This window comes from Oncorhynchus keta, unplaced genomic scaffold (assembly GCF_023373465.1).
Source record: "Oncorhynchus keta strain PuntledgeMale-10-30-2019 unplaced genomic scaffold, Oket_V2 Un_scaffold_3947_pilon_pilon, whole genome shotgun sequence".
NCBI lineage: Eukaryota > Metazoa > Chordata > Actinopteri > Salmoniformes > Salmonidae > Oncorhynchus > Oncorhynchus keta.
In genome coordinates this window covers 70,416-82,971 of record NW_026290927.1, presented here as the reverse complement: position 1 = coordinate 82,971, position 12,556 = coordinate 70,416, and the positions used below count along the sequence as shown (strand labels likewise).

The following is a 12,556-nucleotide window of genomic DNA, read 5'->3' as shown; positions in this document are numbered from 1 at the left end:
ATATTGGCAGACGTCTGCTAACCATGTGAATGTGACCAATAACATTTGATTTGATTTGTAAACGTGTTCCATTTAAAACTTCACATTTCTCTAGCTCTTGGCAACTAAAGAACAATATCAGCAAAATGCAGTTTATAAGTGATCGTTATGGTCTGTGTCGATAATTTTCAGTTTATCGTCCCAGCTCGAGTGTGTAGTGATGTCCCAGCTCTAGTGATGTCCCAGCTCTAGTGGTGTCCCAGCTCTAGTGGTGTCCCAGCTCTAGTGGTGTCCCAGCTCTAGTGATGTCCCAGCTCTAGTGTGTAGTGGTGTCCCAGCTCTAGTGGTGTCCCAGCTCTAGTGATGTCCCAGCTCTAGTGGTGTCCCAGCTCTAGTGGTGTCCCAGCTCTAGTGGTGTCCCAGCTCTAGTGGTGTCCCAGCTCTAGAGTGTATTGGTGTCCCAGTTCTAGTGTGTAGTGGTGTCCCAGCTCTAGTGTGTAGTGGTGTCCCAGCTCTAGTGTGTAGTGGTGTCCCAGCTCTAGTGTGTAGTGGTGTCCCAGCTCTAGTGTGTAGTGGTGTCCCAGCTCTAGAGTGTATTGGTGTCCCAGCTCTAGTGGTGTCCCAGCTCTAGTGGTGTCCCAGCTCTAGAGTGTATGGTGTCCCAGCTCTAGTGTATAGTGGTGTTCCAGCTCTAGTGTGTAGTGGTGTTCCAGCTCTAGTGTGTAGTGGTGTCCCAGCTCTAGTGTGTAGTGGTGTTCCAGCTCTAGTGTGTAGTGATGTCCCAGCTCTAGTGTGTAGTGATGTCCCAGCTCTAGTGTGTAGTGATGTCCCAGCTCTAGTGTGTAGTGGTGTCCCAGCTCTAGTGTGTAGTGATGTCCCAGCTCTAGTGTATAGTGGTGTTCCAGCTCTAGTGTATAGTGGTGTCCCAGCTCTAGTGTGTAGTGGTGTCCCAGCTCTAGTGTATAGTGGTGTCCCAGCTCTAGTGTTTAGTGGTGTCCCAGCTCTAGTGGTGTCCCAGCTCTAGTGTGTAGTGGTGTCCCAGCTCTAGTGTGTAGTGGTGTCCCAGCTCTAGTGTGTATTGGTGTCCCAGCTCTAGTGTGTAGTGATGTCCCAGCTCTAGTGTGTAGTGATGTCCCAGCTCTAGTGTGTAGTGGTGTCCCAGCTCTAGTGTGTAGTGATGTCCCAGCTCTAGTGTGTAGTGGTGTCCCAGCTCTAGTGTAGTGATGTCCCAGCTCTAGTGTGTAGTGGTGTCCCAGCTCTAGAGTGTAGTGGTGTCCCAGCTCTAGTGATGTCCCAGCTCTAGTGATGTCCCAGCTCTAGTGATGTCCCAGCTCTAGTGATGTCCCAGCTCTAGTGGTGTCCCAGCTCTAGTGATTTCCCAGCTCTAGTGGTGTCCCAGCTCTAGTGTGTAGTGATGTCCCAGCTCTAGTGTGTAGTGGTGTCCCAGCTCTAGTGTGTAGTGATGTCCCAGCTCTAGTGTCTAGTGGTGTTCCAGCTCTAGTGTGTATGATGTCCCAGCTCTAGTGTGTAGTGATGTCCCAGCTCTAGTGTGTAGTGGTGTCCCAGCTCTAGTGGTGTCCCAGCTCTAGTGGTGTCCCAGCTCTAGTGTGTAGTGATGTCCCAGCTCTAGTGATGTCCCAGCTCTAGTGATGTCCCAGCTCTAGTGGTGTCCCAGCTCTAGTGGTGTCCCAGCTCTAGTGATGTCCCAGCTCTAGTGATGTCCCAGCTCTAGTGATGTCCCAGCTCTAGTGATGTCCCAGCTCTAGTGGTGTCCCAGCTCTAGTGATGTCCCAGCTCTAGTGATGTCCCAGCTCTAGTGATGTCCCAGCTCTAGTGGTGTCCCAGCTCTAGTGATGTCCCAGCTCTAGTGGTGTCCCAGCTCTAGTGATGTCCCAGCTCTAGTGGTGTCCCAGCTCTAGTGGTGTCCCAGCTCTAGTGGTGTCCCAGCTCTAGTGTGTAGTGATGTCCCAGCTCTAGTGTGTAGTGATGTCCCAGCTCTAGTGTGTAGTGGTGTCCCAGCTCTAGTGTGTAGTGGTGTCCCAGCTCTAGTGTATAGTGGTGTCCCAGCTCTAGTGTGTAGTGGTGTCCCAGCTCTAGTGGTGTCCCAGCTCTAGTGGTGTCCCAGCTCTAGTGTGTAGTGGTGTCCCAGCTCTAGTGGTGTCCCAGCTCTAGTGGTGTCCCAGCTCTAGTGATGTCCCAGCTCTAGTGATGTCCCAGCTCTAGTGATGTCCCAGCTCTAGTGATGTCCCAGCTCTAGTGTGTAGTGATGTCCCAGCTCTAGTGATGTCCCAGCTCTAGTGGTGTCCCAGCTCTAGTGATGTCCCAGCTCTAGTGTGTAGTGATGTCCCAGCTCTAGTGATGTCCCAGCTCTAGTGATGTCCCAGCTCTAGTGGTGTCCCAGCTCTAGTGATGTCCCAGCTCTAGTGATGTCCCAGCTCTAGTGATGTCCCAGCTCTAGTGATGTCCCAGCTCTAGTGATGTCCCAGCTCTAGTGATGTCCCAGCTCTAGTGGTGTCCCAGCTCTAGTGATGTCCCAGCTCTAGTGGTGTCCCAGCTCTAGTGGTGTCCCAGCTCTAGTGGTGTCCCAGCTCTAGTGGTGTCCCAGCTCTAGTGTGTAGTGATGTCCCAGCTCTAGTGTGTAGTGGTGTCCCAGCTCTAGTGTGTAGTGGTGTCCCAGCTCTAGAGTGTAGTGGTGTCCCAGCTCTAGTGTGTAGTGATGTCCCAGCTCTAGTGTGTAGTGATGTCCCAGCTCTAGTGTGTAGTGGTGTCCCAGCTCTAGTGTGTAGTGGTGTCCCAGCTCTAGTGTGTATTGGTGTCCCAGCTCTAGTGTGTAGTGATGTCCCAGCTCTAGTGTGTAGTGATGTCCCAGCTCTAGTGGTGTCCCAGCTCTAGTGGTGTCCCAGCTCTAGTGGTGTCCCAGCTCTAGTGTGTAGTGGTGTCCCAGCTCTAGTGTGTAGTGATGTCCCAGCTCTAGTGTGTATTGGTGTCCCAGCTCTAGTGATGTGTCCCAGCTCTAGTGTGTAGTGATGTCCCAGCTCTAGAGTGTATTGGTGTCCCAGCTCTAGTGTGTAGTGATGTCCCAGCTCTAGTGTGTAGTGGTGTCCCAGCTCTAGTGGTGTTCCAGCTCTAGAGTGTATTGGTGTCCCAGCTCTAGTGTGTATTGGTGTCCCAGCTCTAGTGTGTAGTGATGTCCCAGCTCTAGTGTGTGGTGTCCCAGCTCTAGTGTGTATTGGTGTCCCAGCTCTAGTGTGTAGTGATGTCCCAGCTCTAGTGTGTATTGGTGTCCCAGCTCTAGTGTGTAGTGATGTCCCAGCTCTAGAGTGTATTGGTGTCCCAGCTCTAGTGTGTAGTGATGTCCCAGCTCTAGTGTGTAGTGATGTCCCAGCTCTAGTGTGTAGTGATGTCCCAGCTCTAGTGATGTCCCAGCTCTAGTGTGTAGTGATGTCCCAGCTCTAGTGTGTAGTGATGTCCCAGCTCTAGTGTGTAGTGATGTCCCAGCTCTAGTGTGTAGTGATGTCCCAGCTCTAGTGATGTCCCAGCTCTAGTGTGTAGTGATGTCCCAGCTCTAGTGTGTAGTGATGTCCCAGCTCTAGTGTGTAGTGATGTCCCAGCTCTAGTGTGTAGTGATGTCCCAGCTCTAGTGTGTAGTGATGTCCCAGCTCTAGTGTGTAGTGGTGTCCCAGCTCTGGTGTGTAGTGGTGTCCCAGCTCTAGTGTGTAGTGATGTCCCAGCTCTAGTGTGTAGTGATGTCCCAGCTCTAGTGTGTAGTGATGTCCCAGCTCTAGAGTGTAGTGGTGTCCCAGCTCTAGTGGTGTCCCAGCTCTAGTGTGTAGTGACCCAGCTCTAGTGTGTAGTGGTGTCCCATCTAGTGTGTAGTGATGTCCCAGCTCTAGAGTGTAGTGGTGTCCCAGCTCTAGTGGTGTCCCAGCTCTAGTGTGTAGTGGTGTCCCAGCTCTAGTGTGTAGTGGTGTCCCAGCTCTAGTGTGTAGTGGTGTCCCAGCTCTAGTGTGTAGTGGTGTCCCAGCTCTAGTGTGTAGTGGTGTCCCAGCTCTAGTGTGTAGTGGTGTCCCAGCTCTAGTGTGTAGTGGTGTCCCAGCTCTAGTGTGTAGTGGTGTCCCAGCTCTAGTGTGTAGTGGTGTCCCAGCTCTAGTGTGTAGTGGTGTCCCAGCTCTAGAGTGTATGGTGTCCCAGCTCTAGTGTGTAGTGATGTCCCAGCTCTAGTGGTGTCCCAGCTCTAGTGTGTAGTGGTGTCCCAGCTCTAGTGTCTAGTGATGTCCCAGCTCTAGTGATGTCCCAGCTCTAGTGTGTAGTGATGTCCCAGCTCTAGTGTGTAGTGGTGTCCCAGCTCTAGTGGTGTCCCAGCTCTAGTGATGTCCCAGCTCTAGTGTGTAGTGATGTCCCAGCTCTAGTGTGTATTGGTGTCCCAGCTCTAGTGTGTAGTGGTGTCCCAGCTCTAGTGTATAGTGGTGTCCCAGCTCTTGAGTGTAGTGGTGTCCCAGCTCTAGTGTAGTGGTGTCCCAGCTCTAGTGTGTATTGGTGTCCCAGCTCTAGTGTGTATTGGTGTCCCAGCTCTAGTGTGTATTGGTGTCCCAGCTCTAGTGTGTAGTGATGTCCCAGCTCTAGAGTGTAGTGGTGTCCCAGCTCTAGTGTGTATTGTGTCCCAGCTCTAGTGTGTAGTGGTGTCCCAGCTCTAGTGTGTAGTGGTGTCCCAGCTCTAGAGTGTAGTGGTGTCCCAGCTCTAGTGTGTAGTGATGTCCCAGCTCTAGTGGTGTCCCAGCTCTAGTGGTGTCCCAGCTCTAGTGTGTAGTGTGTCCCAGCTCTAGTGTGTAGTGGTGTCCCAGCTCTAGTGTGTAGTGGTGTCCCAGCTCTAGTGGTGTCCCAGCTCTAGAGTGTAGTGGTGTTCCAGCTCTAGTGTGTAGTGATGTCCCAGCTCTAGTGTTGTCCCAGCTCTAGTGATGTCCCAGCTCTAGTGGTGTCCCAGCTCTAGTGATGTCCCAGCTCTAGTGGTGTCCCAGCTCTAGTGATGTCCCAGCTCTAGTGTGTAGTGATGTCCCAGCTCTAGTGGTGTCCCAGCTCTAGTGGTGTCCCAGCTCTAGTGGTGTCCCAGCTCTAGTGGTGTCCCAGCTCTAGTGGTGTCCCAGCTCTAGTGATGTCCCAGCTCTAGTGGTGTCCCAGCTCTAGTGGTGTCCCAGCTCTAGTGGTGTCCCAGCTCTAGTGATGTCCCAGCTCTAGTGTAGTGATGTCCCAGCTCTAGTGATGTCCCAGCTCTAGTGATGTCCCAGCTCTAGTGGTGTCCCAGCTCTAGTGTGTAGTGATGTCCCAGCTCTAGTGTGTAGTGATGTCCCAGCTCTAGTGTGTAGTGGTGTCCCAGCTCTAGTGTGTAGTGGTGTCCCAGCTCTAGTGGTGTCCCAGCTCTAGTGTGTAGTGGTGTCCCAGCTCTAGTGTGTAGTGGTGTCCCAGCTCTAGTGTGTAGTGGTGTCCCAGCTCTAGTGTGTAGTGGTGTCCCAGCTCTAGTGGTGTCCCAGCTCTAGTGTATAGTGGTGTCCCAGCTCTAGTGTGTAGTGGTGTCCCAGCTCTAGTGATGTCCCAGCTCTAGTGTATAGTGGTGTCCCAGCTCTAGAGTGTAGTGATGTCCCAGCTCTAGTGATGTCCCAGCTCTAGTGTGTAGTGATGTCCCAGCTCTAGTGGTGTCCCAGCTCTAGTGTGTAGTGGTGTCCCAGCTCTAGTGTGTAGTGATGTCCCAGCTCTAGTGATGTCCCAGCTCTAGTGTGTAGTGATGTCCCAGCTCTAGTGGTGTCCCAGCTCTAGTGTGTAGTGATGTCCCAGCTCTAGTGTGTAGTGATGTCCCAGCTCTAGTGTGTAGTGATGTCCCAGCTCTAGTGTGTAGTGGTGTCCCAGCTCTAGTGTGTAGTGATGTCCCAGCTCTAGTGATGTCCCAGCTCTAGTGTGTAGTGATGTCCCAGCTCTAGTGTATAGTGATGTCCCAGCTCTAGTGTGTAGTGATGTCCCAGCTCTAGTGTGTAGTGATGTCCCAGCTCTAGTGTGTAGTGATGTCCCAGCTCTAGTGTGTAGTGATGTCCCAGCTCTAGTGGTGTCCCAGCTCTAGTGTGTAGTGGTGTCCCAGCTCTAGTGTGTAGTGATGTCCCAGCTCTAGTGTGGTGTGTCCCAGCTCTCCCAGCTCTAGTGTGTAGTGGTGTCCCAGCTCTAGTGTGTAGTGGTGTCCCAGCTCTAGAGTGTAGTGTGTCCCAGCTCTAGTGTGTAGTGATGTCCCAGCTCTAGTGTGTAGTGTGTCCCAGCTCTAGTGTGTAGTGATGTCCCAGCTCTAGTGTGTAGTGGTGTCCCAGCTCTAGTGTAGTGGTGTCCCAGCTCTAGTGTATAGTGGTGTCCCAGCTCTAGTGTGTAGTGTGTCCCAGCTCTAGAGTGTAGTGGTGTCCCAGCTCTAGTGTGTAGTGGTGTCCCAGCTCTAGTGATGTCCCAGCTCTAGTGTGTAGTGATGTCCCAGCTCTAGTGTGTAGTGATGTCCCAGCTCTAGTGTGTAGTGGTGTCCCAGCTCTAGTGTGTAGTGATGTCCCAGCTCTAGTGTGTAGTGGTGTCCCAGCTCTAGTGTGTAGTGGTGTCCCAGCTCTAGTGTATAGTGTGTTCCAGCTCTAGTGTGTAGTGGTGTCCCAGCTCTAGAGTGTAGCTCTAGTGGTGTCCCAGCTCTAGTGTGTAGTGGTGTCCCAGCTCTAGTGTGTAGTGGTGTCCCAGCTCTAGTGGTGTCCCAGCTCTAGTGTGTAGTGGTGTCCCAGCTCTAGTGTGTAGTGATGTCCCAGCTCTAGTGTGTAGTGGTGTCCCAGCTCTAGTGTATAGTGGTGTCCCAGCTCTAGTGTGTAGTGGTGTCCCAGCTCTAGTGTGTAGTGGTGTCCCAGCTCTAGTGTGTAGTGGTGTCCCAGCTCTAGTGTGTAGTGGTGTCCCAGCTCTAGTGTGTAGTGGTGTCCCAGCTCTAGTGGTGTCCCAGCTCTAGTGGTGTCCCAGCTCTAGTGGTGTCCCAGCTCTAGTGGAGTCCCAGCTCTAGTGGTGTCCCAGCTCTAGTGGGTCTGGTAGGATAGGGTAGTGTGGGGTCGTGTCTTTACTATCATTAAATTGAAGACTTAGTTTTATCAAAGTTTCTCTGTAATTAGTATTACGCGATCAACTGATTAATCATGTAACTGTAACTAACTAGGAAGTCGGGGCACCAAGGAAAATATTCAGATTAAATTTATAATTTCCTAAAATAAGTCTTTAGACATTTTATCTGACCAATTAGTCTTCAAATTAATTAATGATTTATTTTACCTCATGTTATTCTATTTTACCTCATGTTATTCTCATTCCAAACGTCGTAAATTGTTGGTTATCTGCATTTACCCAGTCTTCACTATGAGTCATCCATACATCAGTTGTCTTAAATAATGTATTTATTACTAACTAAGTAATTCACAGAAATGCACAAACAAACAAGGTAAATGTGGTTACATGAAATGAGAATGTGCCCCTAGTGGGCTGAACCGGCATCGCGGCTTGGTGGACAAAAGGGGAAGTGGGGGTCAGATGAGAAGTCACTACAGAGTAAAATAAAATAATTATAACAATTGAAATGCTAATCCTTTACACATGAACATTCACTCATTCGGGAACAATTGCAATCAATATATATATTTACGCTCAGTGTGTCGTCTTGATCTTTGTTGAAAAAGTTTGTTTCTGTTGGAGCGTTTTCGTCCTTGCAGAATAGGGTCTGTCCCAGGATGCCTGACCCTAACTGGGCTCATGGGCGGTCCTCTGATTCAGTTAAACTCAAAAGGGAATTGGAGTTTCCTTCATTAAACAGTCCAAAATCACATTACACAATTATACAAACAGTATCATACTCACTCATTCATCATATACAACGATTAGATGTAAACCTCATATCTGAGGCTATTATATAAACGGCGTTATGGTAATGTGGCCACACCGTCTCCCATGAGCTTCCCCAAGTTGTAACGAACGGACCAGTTCGTAGCTGGATTCTTCACCGATCTTTGATACTTTCTCCGGAACATAAACGTTGTTCGGACCTCAAGTTCTGTGAGGTGGAAGAAATTCCTTTGTTCTCTATGAAAATCCACTCTGTCTCTTATACTGTGTGGCCATGAGGCAGGGTCTCCTCCTCAGGAATTTATGACCTCATTGACCACAGCAGCCTGGTTGAGCGTGTGGATGGTGTTCGCTGTACCCAAAGCGGGCAACGTCATGACAGAGCTATATACCCTATGTAGTGTGCTATATACCCTATGTAGTGTGCTATATACCCTATGTAGTGTGCTATATACCCTATGTAGTGTGCTATATACCCTATGTAGTGCGCTATATACCCTATGTAGTGTGCTATATACCCTATTTAGTGTGCTATATACCCTATTTAGTGTGCTATATACCCTATGTAGTGTGCTATATACCCTATGTAGTGTGCTATATACCCTATGTAGTGTGCTATATACCCTATGTAGTGTGCTATATACCCTATGTAGTGTGCTATATACCCTATGTAGTGTGCTATATACCCTATGTAGTGCGCTATATACCCTATGTAGTGAGCTATATACCCTATGTAGTGTGCTATATACCCTATGTAGTGTGCTATATACCCTATGTAGTGTGCTATATACCCTATGTAGTGTGCTATATACCCTATGTAGTGTGCTATATACCCTATGTAGTGTGCTATATACCCTATGTAGTGTGCTATATACCCTATGTAGTGTGCTATATACCCTATGTAGTGTGCTATATACCCTATGTAGTGTGCTATATACCCTATGTAGTGTGCTATATACCCTATGTAGTGTGCTATATACCCTATGTAGTGTGCTATATGCCCTATGTAGTGTGCTATATGCCCTATGTAGTGTGCTATATGCCCTATGTAGTGTGCTATATACCCTATGTAGTGTGCTATATACCCTATGTAGTGTGCTATATACCCTATGTAGTGTGCTATATACCCTATGTAGTGTGCTATATACCCTATGTAGTGTGCTATATGCCCTATGTAGTGTGCTATATACCCTATGTAGTGTGCTATATACCCTATGTAGTGTGCTATATACCCTATGTAGTGTGCTATATACCCTATGTAGTGTGCTATATACCCTATGTAGTGTGCTATATACCCTATGTAGTGCGCTATATACCCTATGTAGTGCGCTATATTTGGAATTCGGATGCACAATGTGTTTTTTGAGTGTGCCAAAATGGGCTGTCCTCGTTCTTCCTCACTGACCCTCTTCTTCCCCTCAGCAACTCCTCCGTGAGATGCAGCAGATGGCTAGCCGGCCGTTCGCCACCATCAATGTTGCCTTGGAAATGGACGAGGAGCCACCGGACCTAATTGGTGGAAACGTCAAGGTGAGTGACATCACTGTCCCTTCCCCCAAGCCACTTGTCCTAAGAGCTGTGGTGTCAGCAATGGGGGAATGTTATCATCATCAGTTCTTCCATTATGTTATTGGTGAAAAGGTTTGAGTGTTCCTATCAGTAACACTTTATTTTGATAGAGTAGATGTTCTTCTGGCTGTGCCGGGTGGAGATTATAACAGTACATGGCCAAGATGTTCAAATGTTCATAGATGACCAGCATGGTCAAATAATAATAATCACAGTGGTTGTCGAGGGTGCAACAGGTCAGCACCTCGGGAGTAAATGTCAGTTGGCTTTTCATAGCCGATCATTAAGAGTATCTCTAGCGCTCCTGCTGTCTCTAGAGCATTGAAAACAGCAGGTCTGGGACAGGTAGCAGGTCTGGGACAGGTAGCAGGTCTGGGACAGGTAGGAGGTCTGGGACAGGTCAGGGTTCCATAGTCGCAGGCAGAACAGTTGAAACTGGAGCAGCAGCAACACCAGGTGGCCTGGGGACAGCAAGGAGTCATCATGCCAGGTAGTCCTGAGGCATAGTCCAAAGGGTTCAGGTCCCCAAGGAGGAGAGAAAGAGAGAGAGAGAATTAGAGGGAGCATACTTAAATTTACACCGGACACCGGATAAGACCGGAGAAATACTCCAGATATACTGACCCTAGCCCCCCGACACATAAACTACTGCAGCATAAATACTGGAGGCTGAGACAGGAGAGGTCGGAATACACTGTGGCCCCATCCGACGATACCCCCGGAGGGGGCCAACCAGGCAGGATATAACCCCAAAGCTCTAGAAGGATATCTTCAAACCACAAATTTACTACCCTGAGACAAGGCTGATTATAGCCCACGAAGATCTCCCACGAACCCGAGGTAGGGCGCCAACCCAGACAGGAAGATCACATCAGTGACTCAACCCACTCAACTGACGCACCCCTCCTAGGGACGGGATGGAAGAGCACCAGTAAGCCAGTGACTCAGCCCCTGTAATAGGGTTAGAGGCAGAGAATCCCAGTGGAGAGAGGGGAACCGGCCCGGCAGAGACAGCAAGGGCAGTTCGTTGCTCCAGAGCCTTTCCATTCACCTTCACACTACTGGACCAGACAACACTCAATCATAGGACCTCCTGAAGAGATGGGTCTTCAATAAAGACTTAAAGGTTGAGACTGAGTCTGCGTCTCTCACATGAATAGGCAGACCGTTCCATAAAAATGGAGCTCTATAGGAGAAAGCCCTTCCTCCAGCTGTTTGCTTAGAAATTCTAGGAACAGTAAGGAGGCCTGCGTATTGTGACCGTAGCGTACGTTTAGGTATGTATGGCAGGACCAAATCAGAGAGATAGGTAGGAGCAAGCCCATGTAATGCTTTGTAGGTTAACAGTAAAACCTTGAAATCAGCCTTGCCTTTACAGGAACCCAGTGTAGAGAGGCTAGCACTGGAGTAATATGATAAAAAAATGTTTTATCTAGTCAAGATCCTAGCAGCCGTGTTTAGCACTAACTGAAGTTTATTTTGTGCTTTATTCGGGAAGCCGGAAAGTAGAGCATTTCAGTAGGCTAATCCAGAAGTGACAAAAGCATGGAGTAACTTTTCTGCATCATCATGGATTATGTTATGAATATGGAAAATGGCTGGCCTTGAAATGTTCGTCGAAAGAGAGATCAGGGTAACACCGAGGTCCTTCACAGTTTTATTTGAGACCACTGCACAACCATCAAGATGAATTGTCAGATCCAACAGAAGATCTCTTTGTTTCTTGGGACCGAGAACTAGCATCTCTGTTTTGTCCGAGTTTAAAAGTAGAACATTTGCCGCCATCCACTTCCTTATGTCTGAAACACAGGCTTCCAGGGAGGGCAATTTTGGGTAGTCACAATGTTTCATAGAAATGTACAGCTGTGTGTCATCCGCATAGCAGTGAAAGTTGACATCACAAAAAGGTAGAATATATAGTGAAAACAATAGTGGCCCTAAAACGGAACTTTGAGGAATACCAAAACGCACAATTCATTTGTCAGATGACAGACCATCCACAGAGACAAACTGATATCTTTCCGACAGAAAAGATCTAAACCAGGGAAGAACTTGTCCGTGTAGACCAATTAAGGTTCCTAATCTCTCCAGAAGAATGTGGTGATTGATTGTATCAAAAGCAGCACTATGGTCTATGAGCACGAGGACAGATGCAGAGCGTTGGTCTGATGTCATTAAAATGTAATTTACCAACTTCACGAGTGTGCTATGATGTGGTCAAAAACCAGAATGAAGCGTTTCTTATACATTGTCTTCAGGAAGGCAGTGAGTTGATGGGCAACAGCTTTTTCAAAAATGTTAGAGAGGAATGTTAGAGAGGAATGGCCGATTTTAGTTTTTTTTTTTACATTTTCCCGGTCAATGTTTGGATTCTTCAAGAGGCTTTATTACTGGCTATTTTTATGAATGTGTCAAGAATTACAGGATTTAAAACCCTTGAGTATCTCCATAGATGTCCAGGACAACTGAGCAGATTCAAAGAGGAGTCCGTAATTTGCTTTCTATTGATCAAATCAAATCAAATCAAATTTTATTTGTCACATACACATGGTTAGCAGATGTTAAATGCGAGTGTAGCGAAATGCTTGTGCTTCTAGTTCCGACAATGCAGTGATAACCAACAAGTAATCTAACTAACAATTCCAAAACTACTGTCTTATACACAGTGTAAGGGGATAAGGAATATGTACATAAGGATATATGAATGAGTGATGGTACAGAGCAGCATACAGTAGATGGTATCGAGTACAGTATATACATATGAGATGAGTGTGTAGACAAAGTAAACAAAGTGGCATAGTTAAAGTGGCTAGTGATACATGTGTTACATAAGGATGCAGTCGATGATGTAGAGTACAGTATATACATATGCATATGAGATGAATAATGTAGGGTAAGTAACATTATATAAGGTAGCATTGTTTAAAGTGGCTAGTGATATATTTACATAATTCCCATCAATTCCCATTATTAAAATGGCTGGAGTTGGGTCAGTGTCAATGACAGTGTGTTGGCAGACCACTCACTGTTAGTGGTGGCTGTTTAACAGTCTGATGGCCTTGAGATAGAAGCTGTTTTTCAGTCTCTCGGTCCCAGCTTTGATGCACCTGTACTGACCTCGCCTTCT

General features: G+C 48.0%; 1 protein-coding gene across 1 annotated transcript in view; it reads left to right on the top strand.

Annotated features, from left to right (window-relative positions):
• LOC118378204 (attractin-like) overlaps positions 1-12,556 on the top strand; it is a 159,296-nt gene that overhangs the window by 132,664 nt on the left and 14,076 nt on the right. Inside the window, exon 25 of the mRNA XM_052516118.1 lies at positions 9,283-9,390. Coding sequence (XP_052372078.1) covers positions 9,283-9,390 — 108 coding nt within the window. The remainder of the gene's footprint in view (positions 1-9,282; positions 9,391-12,556) is intronic.